This window comes from Rhinichthys klamathensis, unplaced genomic scaffold, assembly GCF_029890125.1.
Source record: "Rhinichthys klamathensis goyatoka isolate OS25496 unplaced genomic scaffold, OSU_Roscu_1.1 h1tg000303l_1, whole genome shotgun sequence".
Classification (NCBI taxonomy): domain Eukaryota; kingdom Metazoa; phylum Chordata; class Actinopteri; order Cypriniformes; family Leuciscidae; genus Rhinichthys; species Rhinichthys klamathensis.
Window position 1 is genome coordinate 2,423,875 of NW_026606822.1, and position 19,247 is coordinate 2,443,121.

Below are 19,247 nucleotides of genomic sequence, written 5' to 3' on the forward strand. Positions count from 1 at the left end.
GTATACAGTATGTGTATTAAAAAGAGAACACTTGGTCACTTCATTTATTATATGTCATTAAAACCCTTTAACTGTCTGCTCAACCAAACGGTTGAGCACATTTTGAGTCACTATATTTTATTGAGAGGAGTACCTAACTTAACTCAAACTGATTGAGCCATCTCTACCATCTGGTTGAGGTATGTTATGGCAAAAAAAATCCACTAGATGTCACAGTGTCAATCAACAGCACTTGTCACAACACTTCTTCTAACATGGATGTCAGAAACAGATAAATCCCCCCAGCCATGTGAACTGTTTTTGGTGAAATTTCGCAAGCTAAGCATTTTTTTTTGTGTGCATATTACACTGTAAGAGCCCTAACTTTACAAAATTATGTTACTTGGTGCCATGGAAAAACTTAAGTATGTTTTTAATAATTTTTCAAAAACATGCTCAACCAAACGGTTGATTTGGCACATAACGGTTAACTGTCACCCCCCTTTTTGAGAATGGACATTACCATTTCAAGTATGCTTTGAAATAAATACCCAGGTTTAGTCTTGTTTTAAAGAAAACACTCAGCAAATTATTGCTGAAGTAAAAGCACTTCAAAAAATAAAAGTATGAAAAAGTTATGGAAGTTTTAAATTTACATTAAAGGTGCCATATGTAAAAATTGAGGTAAAAATATCCAACAAATGAGCTACACGTATCAAAAGAATGAGAAGAAATAAATGCAATGATGTCATTAAAAAAATGACAAGTTATAGTGCTGCCGAGATATAAACCTGAATTAGCATGCTAAATTACTAGCCCCGGCCCGGCCGGTGTCATAATACCAGTTTCGGCCATGGGAGGCGGTATGCGGGCAACATACATAACCACCAGCCAAACTCCAATACACGAATAACTCGCACGGCTTGTGGGCGTACTTGAACCTGTCAATAGCGTCTATATGAGACCGGCCTTTATAATTTAGTGTTGAGATGTTTTCATTGAGTCTCTAATCTCTAAAAATCTCCAAATGAACTGCGGTCTTACGATCGTGTCAATTGATTTGATTAATATGCGCGAGGGAGAGCAGGAGGACAGCGCTCGTGTTGTTTGAAGAAGTGAGAGTGCGCGCGCGCGGCCGGGGCGCTCTCTCTCTCTCTCTCTCTGCTCGTTATAAGCCCTGTCAAGCGCAGCAGTCATTCTATTCTACATCACTCACCGATCAAAATAGGCTTTGGTGGGACAAAGCGGACGATTTGACGGTTTTAGAAGATTAACAACCCGAAACTAAAAAACAGACTAGAGTAGGCCAACTTTCTGGAGGTATACTGCCCCCATCTGGTATGGAATATGTGGATTTTGAATTGATTTTTTTACACAAGGCACCTTTAAATCAAATACTGTACTTAATATTTTTTCTTTTATATAAAATATATATTTTACAAAATATGTTTTACTTTAAAATTACTATAAAATCAAAGCCATATATCTAACCAAGTTGTGTTCCAAATTTGAAGTTGATATCACAAACATTGAAGTTCCCATGAGATTTTGTTTAGGCGTAATACCAAAAATGACATAAATTCCATTGAATTTAATTGTATGCATTCTGCTGTAACAAATTAATACATTTCTGTCCAAATATCACTTCTGTTACAAAATATGGAACATTGAGACTCAGACTTTTCTGACCATGTGTTTTGTCAAGACTAGAAAAGGTTTTGATCATAAATTATGATGGGCAATGAAAAAGTATGGCAAAGTATGTGTATGAATTCCGGTACCATTTTTTACCATTAAGTGACATCTCAACCATTTGGTAGAGGCCGATATTTGAAAAATTATGGGATGTGTTGAAAAAAATACATTGAGTGTGGTTACTAGTGACATAAGGAGATAAGAAATGGAAAAAAAAACTTCTTGGTGCGGACTTCAAAGGGTTAAAACAATGTGTCCTGCACAAAATTGTCCAGTATTATATTCAGTCACTAAATAAAAAAAAAAAAAAAAAAAAAAAAAAAAAACTTCCGAGCTCAAAGGCCAGCATGGAGATCAATACGCCTCCAATTACTCTGTCATCACTTAAATGTCCTGATGGGGGGAAAAACACAAGGGATGATCAATCCTGTAGAAGACTGAAAGTATGAAATGAATAGGCGAGGATGGGGGGGATCTATCTCTTGTTCTCGTCTGTCCTCCCTCTCTCTTTTCAGACTCTGTTGTCAGGGGAGACAGGAAGTGTTGGCCAGGGGGCATTTGATGCCACGCGACAGGCTGCTAAAAGTGGCCTAATGCACTACTGAACGCACCGTGGCTCTCTGTTAAAAGAGCCGCTTGAGTTTAATTGACCACAGCTGATTTGAAAAGGGTTCATTTCCCAGTTCAGTATGGCAGCGGAGATGGGAATGCGAAGAAAACAGCCCTGTTTGTGGGAGATATTGGATTTATGGATACTTTGCTTCAGCAATAAGGGGGGGGGGGGGGGGGGGGGGGGGGGGGGGGGAAGAGAAATGCTGTTCCAAAACATAGTGAGCTGCCTTTTAAGGCTGAATTTCATATGTGCACTTATGAAAAAGGTCAAGTACGCTGCCTCTTAAGGTACCTTGTTTTGGCTAAATGCATTGTGATGCAAAATGCAAAGCTCAATAAATAATTACTAAATTATTATGTATAATTAAAAGTTGAGTATTATACCCATTATTTGTTTTTGTTTTTATGTGTTTTATGTTTATTAGAGTACACCACGGCATTAGCAACATGCTGTTGTCTCAAGTCTTCTGAGTTGCTGCCTATATAACTCGTTCCTTATCAGATATTTATGAGGAAAGTAGGCAAATAGGCAGCTCACTTTGAGATAAAGAGATAAAGTCTATTGTGACAGTGTCATACAGTATCCCTTTTGTCATGTAAAAAATAACACTACAGTAACAAAAAGGGCACCGAGACTAACTTGCAACCACATTTACATGCATCTGTCACAGAGAAGTACATCAATGAAACGCAAAGCAATTAAACATCTCAAATTCATCCTGTATTGACATTCAACCCTTCAGAAAAGTTTGCAAGAACTTAAAATCCAAGACAACTGTTATCAAGAGTTATACAAGCAAAAACGTGAAATGCAAAACTATAAATCCATGCTGGATTGGTTAGTAATTCCTCGGCAGGAGCCTCGCTGAAGCTACAGTAGTCATCTCTTGAGATTTACAATTGGTAAACAGACATGCTGAGAACAGAATATTTAGTATTTTGTAAGTTTGAGGGAATGGGATGCCAGAAAGAATCTAGGTTACACAACATTTGGTGTAGAAAATAATATTGCACTCAATTCTGCAGGCATAAAATAGAAAATCAAAAAAAGTATAGAAGCAAATACAGCACTATACAAATACTAGTAATATAATAGTAGTGACAGTCATGGGGGGACGGAGTTCCAGTTCAAAATGTAGAGGATTTCCATATCTACCTAATAGATTCCACATGCTATGCAAATTTCATACACAAATAAAGTGGGATTTTCTGCATCTATGGTTAAAAAATAAAATATGTCCCCAAGTCCCCAAAGATGCCATAAACCTGACAAACCCAGTGACTACAGCTCACTGCATCAACCAGGTACGTCCTTTCTCCCTGCCGAATACTAGCAATGATACCCTAATGTATGCTGTGTTGGACAAAACAAGAGCACTTAAATCTCACTGTCTCATGATACACGACAAATGGTAAATAAAAAACGCACTCTCAACATTAACCCAGATTTAGACCTTCCTCCAGCTGTCTCTAGACCACACATGCAGGACCGTGAGCCCATTAACCCGGGTTTATCAGCTCTAGAGAGCTAGGGGTTACTGCTTCTCTTAACTCGAGTGCTTGCACCTCAACCGTTTATTGATGGAAATGAAAACAACACCATGGCGTGAGGGGGGTGGATGTGCACAGGTTTTCCTCTATCCCGGAAGGGCAGAACAGGCTGTTTATCTTCCTTAGAGGTGAAAACTTTCTCCACCACATCAGCACACAGAACGACAGCTCTTTACTTTGAATTATTTAGAGACAAAGAAAAAAGAGATTTTTACTTACAAAAAACTACTATGGTGGTACATCGATGTCAAATAATAATACCATGGCACTGAATTATATACTATAGTATTTACACTAACATTCAAAAGTTTGCGATCAGTGTGATTTTTTTTTTTTTTTGAAAGAAGTCTCATGCTCAGCAAGGCTGCATTTCTTTGATCAAAAATATAGTAAAAACAGTAATATTGTGAAATATTATTACAATTTAAAATAACATTTTTTCTATTTAAATATATTTTATACAAACACAATTCATTCCTGTGATGCAAAGCTGAATTTTCAGCATCATTACTCCAGTCTTCAGTGTCACATGATCCTTCAGAAATCATTCGAATATGCTGATTTTCTGCTCAAGAAACATTTCTGATTATTATTAATGTTGAAAACTGAATGTTGATTTTTTTTTTTGGTGCAAACCACATTTTTTTCTGAATTCTTTGATGAATAGCAAGTTCAACAGAACAGCATTTGTATGAAATAGAAATCTTTGTAACATTATAAATGTCTATACTGTCACATCCTTGCTGAATAAAAGCATTACCTTGTTTTTCTGACCCTAAACTTTTGGGTAACGCTTCCTTTTACAGTCCTGTTACCCTTGTACATACTATGTACTTATTATAGTAATTACAATTACTGGGTAATAACTAGGTACTAACCCTGAACCTACCCCTTACCCATATAGTTACCTTATATTACCCAGTACTTTCTAGGTAAGTACACTGTAAGTACACGTAAGTACTGTAAAAGGAAGCGTTACCAACTTTTGAACAGCAGTGTACATTCTAAGAATACTATACAATCATGATCATGAATTACCATGGTATCATGACCCTTACAAAGAAGTACATTTATGGTATCTGATGGTAATATTATGGTACTTTAAAATATACAACATTACTGAAATTAATGTACCATGTTTTTTAAATGGTACTCTATGGTACTTTTAAGAATATCATGGTGCTACCATGATAGATGTCTAAACTACCATGATAGTACTGTGGTACTTTTTTGTGGTATAATGGTATAATACCATGGTACATTTCGTTACATTTTTGTTAATGAATATTCATAATCCATAATATTTACATGATGCTTCATGTAAAGGGTATAATACAATGCTACATTTTTGTTATGTTAAAAATACAATATTAAACTATACTACAATGGTGCAAAAAACATGGTATGATAGATATGGTACACTCAAGATACAATTTCATAATATTTCTGTTTCTACATAAATAACAGTAGCCGCAGAGAGTGTCAATATCCCTGTCCATCACTTCCCCAAAGAAAAAACCATCAGACATGTTCTCTCTGTAAACAAAGTGGGTGGTTTGTTTCCATGTAACTCCAGACAGGAAGCCATCAGAAACGGTATACGAGACACAGCGGAGGGGGAAAGACATCACGTCATCGCAAACTCACAACATGTCACGCACGTTAAACAAAACAAAGATCAAGAATTAAAAACCTGGCGTGTGTAGAAATGTTCCGCTATTTACTCTTCCTCATTTGCATGAAGATAAAGAAAAATAAAGAAGCATGAGCACAAAAGACACCTTCCTTTTACACAACTCAGTGTTGATTAAGGAGCTGATGAGGATCTTCTCTGTCTTTCATATGCACACTCTTATTTTGTCAGCAAAGCAATTAATTTCTGAAAGGCTTTGATGGTTTGATAACAGGAGGCTGTTGTGCAGAGAAATGAAGGGAGAGGAATCATACAGAGAGAGAGAGAGAGAGAGGGGGGGTGATCAAAAGTATGGATTTTGATGCAGGACACATCTCAGGTACTCAGAAACTGATCTGAAACTTATCTATCTATCTACACTCTAAAAAATGCTGGGTTGTTTCAACCCAAATTTGGGTCAAATATGGACAAACCCAAATGTTGGGTTAAAAATGTAATTTAAAATTTTAACCCAACTTCAACTTTCACTTTCAACTGTACATTTTTTAATTACATTTTAACCCAACATTTGGGTTTGTCCATATTTGACCCAAATTTGGGTTGAAACAACCCAGCATTTTTTAGAGTGTATCTATCTATCTATAACATATAAAAATGTGTATGCATATATATATATATATATATATATATATGTTGTTTTGAATATAATTTATACATAAACAGTATTTTTATACATTTATAATGACATAACACAATAATTAAAGCAATGAATATTCATATGGTTTACTATATAGTGCATTTGTGATACTGTTTATAATACTACATATGAAGAATGTTTAAAAAAAATATTAAGGGTATCATATACAGTATATTGCAAATAATCTTTCACACTATCAAAAAAAAAAAAACACTATACATTTTTAATGTTTTTATTGCTATTTTTTGCACCTCTATTTTATTTCCTTCTTTGCGAGTCCAAACTTTTCTAAAGCTGTGAAGCAAGAAACTTGCTTGCTACAAACAGGGTTTTTGTGTGACCCTTCCGCTGCATTCATCTCCGCACCTTCCCTTTCCTGCCGCTGAGCTCTTTGTCCTAGTCTAATTTGTCTGAATCACTAAAAGCGAGGAGAGGAGGCATACGGCTGCTCAGATCTCCAGGATAATTCTATTGGACGCTTCTAATTAAATCAATGAGGGCTATTATAGCAATTATCCGGCCAAATGGGACTGCATTGTGTCCGCTCGATACATTTAGTAAATTCTGTCAATCTTCTTATCACCAAGATGGCACATGCAGTAACCCCATTTTAATGATGTACCAGAATATGCGCAATGTCTCGCATGTGGTTTCTCTTCCTCATCAAATCAAAGAGATTGTGAGGCTCTTTTGTGCCTCCAGCCCACTCAAACACACACACACATTAAAGCACAATCTGGCCATAATTTGTTTTTGTCATGCAGTGACTTCATTTCTCCGCTTGTAATGTGCATTACAATAAATATACATGTATATACTGTACATAAGGCTGTCCAACCAAATTTCCTGCAACATAATTTTTTTTTAACCAAAACGTCTACTGCTACCTGATTTTACCACAGAAATATACAAATAAAGATTAACTGTGTTAACAATCACCATTGTGCCCTTGAGCCAGGTACGTAACCTCAGTTATTCAATAACTGTATAGCCTACCTTACATATAAAAACCTCTATTAGTACAAGTTAGATTGTGAGTCAATATGCAAAAAAAAAAACATTCAAGTCGCTCAAAACCTGTATAGAAGCAAATAAAATATATATGTTTAACATTTCCTCACCTCATAGAGAGTAATGACTCCATTAGTTTCATTCGGGGCCTTCCACTGCATGAAGATTTTCTCCTCGTATGGGCCTGTCTGAATGGACTCCATAGGAATGGGGCCAGGAACTAGTGTAGACACACAAACACATTTAGCATTCTAGGTTACATTTACAAATGTTTAGTCAACAGTATTGTATCTATAATTCAAACACTTTACCATTACATCAACACCTTGATACAGAACGGGATTGTTTTGAGAACAGAGGTGACGTAGGGTGACAGAAATGGCTTCTGTTGCTGGGTAAAAGGTAAAGTGAGGCGAGCAGAGATTGGCTGACTAAAGAAGTAAAACTATGTCAAACACACCTCAGCCGCAATATTCGAAGTGTGAATTGTAACAGCTTTGCTACCCTTCAGTACCGAGAGGTGTTAACAAGTGCTACGAGTACCACTGCGCGCATTTGCGTGTCTATTTGCATATTTTGTGCGCACGTCCCCTCTGGCACACATCGCAAGTTTTCCAAATATATTCTTGCTAGAACATCATTAACACCCTAAAAACCTGTTTTCAAGATGTCATCATCCACACACAGCTTCATCCTGCTCTCATATGCCAGCATAGCATTTTCAGAGATGCTATGACTTGACAATTTTATAAATCAACACGCAAATGTGCTAATTTGTGCCAGTTTGACAATAGCCCATACATTAGGTTAACTTGAGGCTAGTTGTCTTGGTTAGTGTCTTTAAGTTGACTGTTAGCGACTTGACTGTTAGCGACACACTAATGAGTCAGACTGTTCCTGACAGTGTGTGCAAAAAGAGCTAATGACTTAGCTAAAAGGCCGTTTAGTCCAACTTAGCAGCCCTATAGCGCTGTTGTTTGCTTTGCACTTAGTCGTGGCTAATTGGGAGGGCAGATTAAAGAGATGAGCGTAGCAAGGCCGCAACGGGGCGAGCGGGAGAGGCGCCTCGGGCACAAACAGATTAGCTGGCGGTCATCTTGAGCGGCATGGAAAAGAACTTAAACATCTATTGTTCATGCAGCATTTCATTTACCAGGAAACAACGCAGAAGCCTACACCTTTGACACTATCATTGCTCGGCAAGCACTGCTATTTCCTCGAGGAAAAGCTAATCTAGCCGTACTTTTATTTTGGAAATCTTTTTTATTTCACAAAAGACAAAGTTTCTTCGATCTCATGATGTTTCCCCCTAATCATAATTAAAAGCCGAATAGTCTTTGCCATTTATTCCTCAATGGGAAAAGACTTAAAATACAAATACTTTTACTGTGAGTGTTTCAACTGAGATCTGAGAGGATGCATTCTTAAAACATGAAAATCATTCCACAAAATTATGTGGAAGAGTTTCACCATTACTGAACAACAATTTAAAGTGCATATGAGTTTTAGTTAAATATTGATTGATTTAACTAAAGTACAGTGGTTTGCTTTATTAGCAGAAATACATTTCCTGAACTAATCACCTGAGAACAACTGCGACAAAAATGATGTTGCACTTTAAAAATGATATGAATATAATACAAATTAGAGTGACTGCAGATCACGTGTCAATGGAAATCTTACTTATGCCGAAAACCAGAAAGTTTCTATTTACCTCACTGAACGGATCTCATATGATTGTGTCTGTTTCATTCTATCGCGACTAAGTTCCTCTTCAAAAGGTAGCGAGGTTGAGATATTTGCCCTCAATAGCTATTACAAGCTGAATAGTCACTGGCATTTATCCTTCAATGGGAAAAGAATTGAGCTAATCAAAGAAAAGGTGAAAAACACTCTCTCACTGAGGGGCTGATGTCAGATATTGTACTGCAAAGTGAGGCCAGTTAAATTATATTTCCAACAATTCTTCAAATAGCTTGATTGGGCACTAGCCAACAAGCATATTAAATCACTGTTACAATGAAATATAATTAGATCCAGTCCTCCGTCCACTGTCTTTTCCACTATATAAGCATGCCTGTGCCTGGGATGCTACTTTACATATTAATCCAGCTGATTAGCTTGCCGTGGGGAGACCATGAGTGATGCTTCATTAAGTTTGAGGTGCAAGAAACCATTTTTCCCCCATTTTATGCGTGCCCCTCTCAAGATACAAATACCTTTTAAAAGGTTGCGTAATTGTCACACGTTCTATTTTGTTTTCATCTCTTTTCCTGTTTATGCTTGTTTACGGGTAAGCAGATTTCAGTACGTACAGGGTTCGGCGTTGTTGTTGACCTTATAAGGTGAAAATTGTCTGCCGTCCTCATGTTAATTTCACCCTCCTTCAATTATCACCATATAAGGTTACACAGAGAGACAGAACAGCTTCACTATTGATATGTTGCAGCTGTCCGTCAATTTGCTAACACAAAGGACAGCAATTATAGGTTTTCATATGCAAAAATACATAAAAAAGGAAAAACATCAGTGCGGCAGACGAGAGCAGACACTGAATAACCAGAAGAGTTCTATCCATATCAAAACAGACTCATCAGAACATGAAAATTAAATTCTGAAAGAACATAAGATGAGCTTGAATTATACGCAATAACCTAATAATCTAAGGCCTGACAACAGGCTTTATTTCACATGGTTTTATAGCACAGCATTAAAAACAAGCTGGGAGAAATTAACTGTAAATGGAGGCTGAGCGCTTCCCTCTGGGAAATTTTCAAATTAAGCGCTGCAAGCAAACCTTCCCTCTGTCTGAGAAACATTGTGTCTTTTCACAGACTGTGAAGCTTTAACATGCTCCACGTTTGGGATTTCCTTTTAACTGCAACACATCAATGGAACAGATGGATTAAAGGAGGATGGCTTTCTTCATCTTTGTTTCATATTTGTTGCTTTTCTTTAGGAAGAGCAGGGCAGCACTATGGTCTAACAATTCTGTTTCCATTTACTTCTCTGAGTGGATCTGACTTCTATACAGAACTAGTGATTCCCAAATACACAATGCAGACAATCTGGTATCTTACAAACACTTTCACAGTGAGCATTACTACACCTACTGAGATCTGAGCGGATGCATTATTAAAACATGAAAATCATATCCAATGTTCACAAAAGTATGATAATAATACTAATAATAAATGTTTATTGATCATTAAAATTATTTCTGGAGGATTATGTGACACTGAAGACGAGAGTAAATTTTATTTAATATTATTTCATAATATTACTGTTTAATAATATTTCATAATATTTCTGTTTCTACTGTATTTTTTATCAAATAAATGCAGTCTTGGTAAGCATAAGACATTTTTTTTAAAACATCAAAAATCGTATAGCTTCAAACATTTGAATGGTACACGTATGTAAATAATCAAACTAGCTACTACAGGTAACTAAAACTTACAATTATTCACACTTAACCACAGCCAAAATCTAAACTAAACTAATGATTCTCTTAGGAATAAATGTTGCCAATTAGTTTTATAAGCAATTAAACAACCCCAGAAGAAATTGTGAATCTCCTCCACTAATTACAAAATTAGATTATAGTTTAATAAAAGGCAAAAATCTGCTTTTTTATTTTAAAATATCTCTAGTGAGATTAGTCTTTTGTTGTCACTAAAAACAGGACTCTTGGTTTTCTTTGTTCTTATCATATGTTCCAATGCTCTTATAACAAAGAAATACCGAAAGACAGTTAAAAGCAGTACAAAAGTACAAAATTTGCCGTCTTTTAAATCGCTTTTGGCAATCTAAGTTTACTTTGGCAAACTACGTTTATTTTTGACCACCACACAAGCGTAGATGTTTTGAAGAGTACTTCCCAAAAGATCTCCGCATTTCCATCCCTGCACTTTGAAAAGCTTCAGAATTGCATTCAGCCGGAAAGAACATGTGAGCGCTCCAAGACAAAGACTTGAAAAAGACCCTTCAGTCCTCAAGAACCAGAGGTAAGAGTCATTCATTAAAACATGGATAATTGAAATACTAGGCTGGGATTATTGAACTTTTCCCATTTTCCCATTTAAGGATGTGGAAAGTGCCACGGCATGTTGTGAAACTAACTTGCAAAAAACTACGACTGTCAATATTATCTATAACAGCGGAGTCCCTGATGCAAAATATTGGCTATATGAAAGGATGTTCTAGCCTGTAATAGCCGTGTTTACTTCACTGTACAAAACGGTATTAACCTCCAGCCTTTCTGTACAAGTGCCATTCTTCCAGCGAAGGTTAGTCGTTAATTCACTTATTCTTGTTTTATTCAAATATCTAGTGAGATTAAATGAAAGGGAACAGTGTTTATAATTTCTGTACCCAACAAACCTCCATTTAAAATGTTCCTCAAACAACCTGCAAGTAAAAAGATATCAATTCAATGAGAAATAGACAATCAATGTAATTATAATGCTTACAATTATGCCTCTCATCAGGGACTTTTTCTAACAAGGCTAAACCAGTGTTTTGGTATTAAAAAGCTATGCTATTGATGCTATTCAATTTCAAATATAGTTGTTTTGAGAGTTTTGCTGTCAGTATACAAATATATATATAAATGTGAAAACGACTCTTTGAAATACTTGAATCTGTAATAATGAAATATAATGACCACTCAACTGTATAATTGTCGTGGCAATCGATTTCCTACTAGCTGTGTTTCTTTCATGTTTCTCACAGCACTCCATGGTCTCTTTCCTTTCAAAATAATCAATATTACATGTCCTTTTTTATTTATTTATTTATTGTTAAGTAGCCATGGTAATGTTCAGTCAGGTCTACTTTTATAACTTATTTTAAATGAAATGAACCGTGTGAACCATGCAAACACGATTAGTGCGTTTTGTTTAATTTGTAATGAGAAAAAAAATGAATTTGGATGTTTGTTTGCTTATCTGTGAGCTAAAGTTGACAGCATTGACAGCAACACTAAATTTAATCATTTGTATGCATACTATTAAATACTCATATTACTTTTTCTTAACATTTACAAAAAAGAATATAAGAGTTAAATCAGGTTCTGGCGTAAACACCCCAAAACTGCAATGATCAATTCAATTTACAACCGGATGGACAATTTGGCGTTTTGTGTTGTCCATCTGCTTAAGGGTGATGGTTTCACAAATGAAGTCATAAGTGATCATCAGTAATGTGATTACTGTTCAGACACAGTAATTAGCAAAGTAATCGCATTACAAACTGGAAAAGTCATGGTGCAAATTGTGAAGGGTTTGGTGGGTCTGACCCCCCTTTATGTAACCGTCCCGTATACGGGACGCCTAACTTTACTTCGCTATATTACTATTAAATCCTAATCTAATTATGACAAACTATATAGTTGGAAAGGTCTAAGACTCCTAAATAGATATTTGACTGCTGTTTTTTGCTAGAAATTATGTAGGAAGAGTAACCGGTGAATTTTTGACAAGAGTGCACCTCAAAAAAATCTGCATCATAACAGGAGTTTTGACCTTTGTCACAAAAAGTTAACGCACACACCTTTAATAATTGAAACTTTGGTTTTCATGCTAAAAGTTCATAATAAAACATATAATCTAGTATTTTTCAATAAAAAATTATAATATTATCCTCTAAAAAGTACAATATATATATATTATCCTCTAAAATATAATAATATCTTTTTTTTATCGCCTTTTTTATTACATCACATATTTTAGTAGTTATCATAAATTGGGTATCATTTGAAAGCTTACGAACTCAGAATTCATCCTGTGAAAACCGTTTTGAAATTGAACGTTGTGTTACCATAGAAACGGTACTCTAGATAATTGTATCAGGCTCCTCCCCTTTTGGGCATTATTATATTTCATCATTTATGATCAAAACCTTTTCTAATCTTGACAAAACACATTGTCAGAAAGGTCTAAGTCTCAAGGTTCCAAATTTGGTGACAGAATTGATATTTGGACAGAAATGTATTAATTTGTTAAGGTAGAATGTATACAACTAAATTCAATGGAATGTATGTCTCCCGGTGGCTATTTTTGGTACTACGCCTAAACAAAATCTCATGGGAACTTTAATTTTTGTGATATCAACTTCAAATTTGAAACATAACTTGGTAAGATATATGGCTTTGATTTTATAGTAATTTTATAGTAAAAAATATTTTGTAAAATATATATTTTTTATAAAATAAAAAATATTTAGTACAGTATATTTGATTTACTATAAATTTAAACTTCCATAACTTTTTCATACTTTAATTTTTTGAAGTGTTTTCACTTCAGCAATAATCTGCTGAGTGTTTCCTTTAAAACAAGACCAAACTTTGGTCTATATTCCAAAGCATTATTGAATTACAACCATTTAAGTTTGAATAGTGCATTTTAACCCCCATTCTCAAAAAGGGGGGTGACAGCGAAGGGGTTAAAGCCTGAATCCCACAGGAAGTAAAAATAAAAGGTTTCACATCTTACAACATCTCTCTGATTCCACCATCTTGCTTAATCAAGCTCACCGTCTTCCTCTGTCTGTTTGACGATCTCCTCGCTCTCCTTGCTGCCCTCAGGGTTGGCCAGCACCAGCCGTAGTCTGACCGTCACGAAAGGCCTGAGTCCCCTCAGAGTGTAATGAGAGGAGGTCGGTATCAGCTCCTCAGCGGCAAACTCCTGCTGGTTGAACACATACTGGTACTGGACGGTCAGGTTAAAACTGTGGCAGCGTGTCACCGCATATCCAAAGGTCTCCCACTGCAGGGTCAGCTGACGGGCACGGATGTCCACAACGTTCACGTTCTGGGGACCGTTGACTGGATCTGTGGGGAGAAACAGGAAGGGACGGGAAGATCAGAGATAAATTTGACAGGAAATTTTGATTAAAAGGTCATCTTGACATTGAGACAATATACCAGAACAATTATGAGAAGAGATATTTTTCCTCTTTTGCTAGTTGCATATTCTACCAACAGCCATGTTGAAGGGATATGTATATTTTCTATATAATATATGTACACGACATTTCAAATGTTTTGGGGTTGGTAATATTTTTTATATTACCAACTTTCCATTTAAATATTATTTTAAATGTGATTTATTTCTCTGATGTCAAAGCTCCATCATTATTCCAGTCTTCAGTGTCACATGATCCTTCAGAAATCATTCTAATATGCTGATTTGGTGCTCAAGAAACATTTCTTATTTTTTCAATGTTGAAAACAGCTCTGCTTAATATCTTTTTTTTTGTGGAAACCGTGATAGAAGTTGACAGAAGAACATAATTTGTTTGACATATAATTTTGTTTGTGACAGTGAACTTATTAAATATTATCATCGCATGGTTTTCTGAAATACTTGATTCTAACTGGTCAATTGTTGCCGTTTGCAGTCAAATATTTCTATGCAATCCTGCTCATTCAATACAAATAATTTCAAATGTAATCAATATTTCATGTCCAATATTTTAGGTATGTTGCCATGTGGTTAGTGAGATAATAGACAGTGACAGTCATTGTTACAAACAAACCATAATAACTGTCTTTACAGCATTATGTACATAGCTCAGCATTGTTTGGACAACCTGCTCTTTAGATGTTGTCAAAGAGCTTTGAAAAACAGTTTCAGAGGAGCACCACTTTTATAATAATCAAAATTGCAAGAATTTCGAACAAACAAATACTAAAACTAAGCATTACAACTATCCTCTGCTGTATATGAGATCCTAGAACAATATTGAGCACTAAAACAAACAGTATCAGAGACTCGCCAGTGTATCCAGTGGGCTTGTTGGACAAAATCTCTCACACTAAGTCCTCTAGATTAGAAGCAAAGCATAAAAGAGGCAGGCGACTGGTTTTTGACTTTGGCCTTGGACGAATCTTAAGGGAGCCGAATGTGAAAGGGAGTTTTAACGTCTTAAGATAGTTTACATCATGGCTGCTCTCTTAGGACGCTTTCCTTCTCAAAGCTCTTAGAGTTCCTGTGTGCAGAGCAATTTGAGCAATGTGAGAACTGTGTCACGTCTAGGGCAGACATTAGCGTTTCTCAGCTTCAATGGCTCACTCATCAGTGGTCCCTACACATGGAAGGCTTAGACTTACAAAGTTTAAACTGAATTGTGTTCAGTTGCATTGTGTTCAAGATCAAGCAAACCAGAAAGATTGGTAGGAAAGTCCCCAAAAAAAAAAAAAAACTGCTGCTTTGATGTCTGTACCTAATAATAAACAGGAAGCCAAAGCCTCATTTTAGGTCCTCTGTGGTACATTTGCACAGTTGCTTAACTCTTTTGCTTAATCTTAGCTGAGCAAATTACAGAAAGACAACAACAAATGACCCAAAACCCCAAATCCTTTGTTCCTGAAGGCCAGATTACAGCTAATCTATTAATCAGAGTCGGTTCTTATCTAAAGGTGTCATCTAAGCAGATTTGAGACTGTAAATCCTACGTGGCTAAGCCTCACTAGAACGGCTATAAATGCAGAGACATATGTCCGATCGAGCAATGTTTAGGCTCTCGGCCAGCAAGGGTCCATGCCCAACATGTAGCCCCCCGTCGAGGGGAGGTGTTGGTGGGGTAGGGGATTTGCCTGGTGGACAGGTGCAGGGTAACAGTATTACACCATTAATCTGACAGAAAGAGGTGAATGTGTGAGAGCATTAGCAACACGCTAATGCTCGGCTGCGGGGTACGCCGTGGTGCCATAGGTGGGCTTTTGGAGCCTGGATGAGGGCTGGTGTAGTTTAGCAAGGGGAGATGCTGATGGATGGCGAGCGTATAGGGTCATTAATCGCAGACGTTGGGGAGAATTGCATAAGAGAAATCAATCTTCAGTACTGCTGCTGCGCTGCTTTGGCGCGATCTCTTCAGACCCAAACGCCCTGCAACATTTATCACACCTCCACCATCCCTCTTGCTCTCTCTGGAACGAGAGAGGAAACTGCAAGCAATAAACATATCAATAGGTGTCCACCATACCCAGATGCGTGGGGTTTTTAAACGGAGAAATTCAGATGAGGGAAAAACAGAGGCGGGGAATGAACAACAGCACATAAACAACAACTGTGAAAAATGAAATAAAACAAAAATGCGTCTCATTCGCCATAATGAAATTACAAATCGGCCAAAAGTCACTCTGCTAGATATTAGCATAGATATTAGCATTGAGCATTGAAAACGACATGACACATTTTAATTTTTCTACATAAAAACATTTTGACGGTTATTTGCTGTATGAAAGGAATGGAAAAACAACAGTACAAAATATACAAATAAAATGAAAGCATCATAAAAATGAAAAGATTAATAACATTTAAAATAAAATGAATAAAAAAATAAAACTATTTACATGATAAAATAAAATAATAAAAAACATAACAATCATGTACTTAATTATTAAAAAATTACTTAATACCCACTTATAAATATATTATAATATTAATATTAATTAAATAAAAAATTTAAATACTAAATTATAACAATAGATTATAACAGGTTTACATGTTTCAAAAGGTCAAAAAACACTTTCATTTTCTCATAGTATACATTGCACATCACCACCTTTTTCAATTATTCTCAAACAACTCGTTGGATGAATCAGTCTCTCTAAATCCCTCCTTCCTGCGAGCTACTCTGCTCTGATTGGCCAGACGGCCCACTTTGTTGTGATTGGTAGATTCCTGAAGCTCAGTGATTGTACACACCCTAAAGACAATAACGATGACGTCGATCTTACATATCAATCCGAGCGCGAGTCCGATGATGAAACATTGGAAGAACTAGCTATTCAACCTGAACCTCCATCACAAGAACGACTTGAGCGAGACGTTTCTCAGTGATACACTACTCAGTTTGAGGAACATTATGAAATGTTGCAACTGTAATTCCTCACAAGTGTATGTCCATCAACAAACCGATGTATATTTAATTTATTGCGGTGCACATGCGGGAACTGTATCAATAACAGCGCATACGTTAGCCCAGCACTAACGTGAATGACTAATGTAACATTAAAGTTTGCAAAACAAATCTTGCTCCATCCTTTATCTTTACTCAAAGTAGTGAGAACGACAGTCAATCTGCATTAATAGACACAGCTTTAGGTAATAGTGGCCCACAGCTGATTAGCATTAAATATTTCGGTAAGACAGTAATAACGTGAGTTAGCCGGAAACTTAAACAACATAAAACTACATATTTTGAACACCCGGTAGAAAATATATAGATCAATAAGTAATCATACTTACAGGTTGTGATTCTGAGGAGCAAGCTGGTCCAAATAAACTGGGTACTGACCCATCTTTCAAAAGCAAGCGTTTTGCGAATCCCAGAATAAACTCTGAGATTTGGGAAGCAGTCGTCAGTAAAATTACGTGTTTGAGGGCGGGTAAAGTTGTTCGCGGGCAGACAACGTACAAAATAGGCAGGCATTAATGCAAATGTCTTATCTAGCAACATAGAACCATAATGCAGTGGAGTAAAATTACAGACGACTCGTTTAGGTGGTTCAGAGTTGATTCTTTCTCTTAGGAGACTTTCTTCTTTCTTTTATTTAGCGTGCACTTTTGACTTTTCAGAACGTTTACATTCACAAACAGCTATATTACACACTGCGTGAAAGGGGATATTCGAAAAACCATAATAGGGGCTCTGTAATTACTATTACACAGTACTTTAATGTATAATTACACTGTAACAGGGACACATTAATATAAAGTGTAACCAACGATAAAAACCAGCAGGCCGACAGATTAAAGCACTAAAGAGTCTGTGCTTTTCTTGAGTGAAAATGTTCAGATATTTGTTCAAGGTTGCACTTTGCCTTCAAAACTCACTAGCCTTCACTCACAATGGTCATTTGTAGGCCACCATCGGTTACATGAAAACATGACCAACCTTCAAAAACATTTCCAACCAATCGAAGAAGAAAAAAATACATCAAAGGTTAAAAGACAGTGTAGATTGACACAATATACTGTATATAAGCTTTTCTCCAAAAACCAGTGAGCTGCTTTGCTGTATATTGCCATAGACTGCTGTCTTGATATAAACAAAGAAAAGATATCAGTCATAAAGGTGCAATTCAAGATTACCTCAATAAAATATGACTAATAATGAAACTGATCCCACACATGATGCCTTGGTATAGGCATCTCACAAAGTTTTGGAACAAAGCTATAGTCGTTGTGTTCACAGCACATAACACAATTAAGGAATATTGGATGTGGACAGGAAGTACGCATTGTGTGCCGTTAATGCATTTATAGTATTTGATATCCAAAGTCTCCTGAAGACTCGAGTCACCCCATGCAGTGACACGACTCAAATCAATTAGATTAACACTGGGAACAGATGTTGGGTCGTTTCTCTCCAGAGTGTTTTTTAATTACTGTCTGTTTTTTTGGTGATGCAGTAAACAATACTTAGCATTTAACTCTGGATGTAACTTTAAAACTTCTCTCTTAATTAGGCGATGCGTAAAGCAAAACCGTTGTACTTTGTGCAGCGTGAAGTGAGGGTTTGTGAATCACGCTGGGACTTGACGTTTACGTCGGGTTACATTTACAGCTAAGGATCATCTTACGGCTGCAGAAGTCACAAACATTGACATCATATAGAGGAGTTCCCCATACATGTTCAGCATAAGCAGTTTTCACCTTCACTACAGCATTGAGTACTAAAACACAAAGCAAAGTTCTGCTATACTGTGCCATGCATTTTAGCCAAGGGCATGCTGGAGGATCGAGGGTCACTGTGGGGCAAAGTTGACCATTTTAAACCGTGTTATTTAAAGAGGAAAACTCGATTTTCATGAGGATGAAAGGATGCTTCGTTAAAGTGCTGCGTTGCAATTTCACACGATTCAGTACGTTCGGTGTGTGGATAGAGAAATTTAAAGGGATAGTTCACCCAAAATTCAAATTTTGCCATCATTCACTCAACCTTTTGTGTTCCACAGAAGAAATAAATTAGTCCAGGTTTGGTACGACAAGAGGGTGAGTAATTGGTTTCATCATTTTTGGGTGAGCTATTCCTTCAAGCGGCAGCAGCTGGCAACAT

General features: G+C 36.4%; 1 protein-coding gene across 19 annotated transcripts in view; it reads right to left on the reverse strand.

The window, feature by feature from the left end:
• ptprt (protein tyrosine phosphatase receptor type T) overlaps positions 1–19,247 on the reverse strand; it is a 274,244-nt gene that overhangs the window by 119,628 nt on the left and 135,369 nt on the right. For all 19 annotated transcript variants that reach the window (XM_056270640.1, XM_056270639.1, XM_056270636.1 and 16 more), the window contains exons 8-9: positions 13,714–14,010; positions 7,289–7,398 (exon numbers count right to left, since the gene is read on the reverse strand). In XM_056270640.1, the coding sequence (XP_056126615.1) occupies positions 7,289–7,398; positions 13,714–14,010 (407 nt within the window). The remainder of the gene's footprint in view (positions 1–7,288; positions 7,399–13,713; positions 14,011–19,247) is intronic.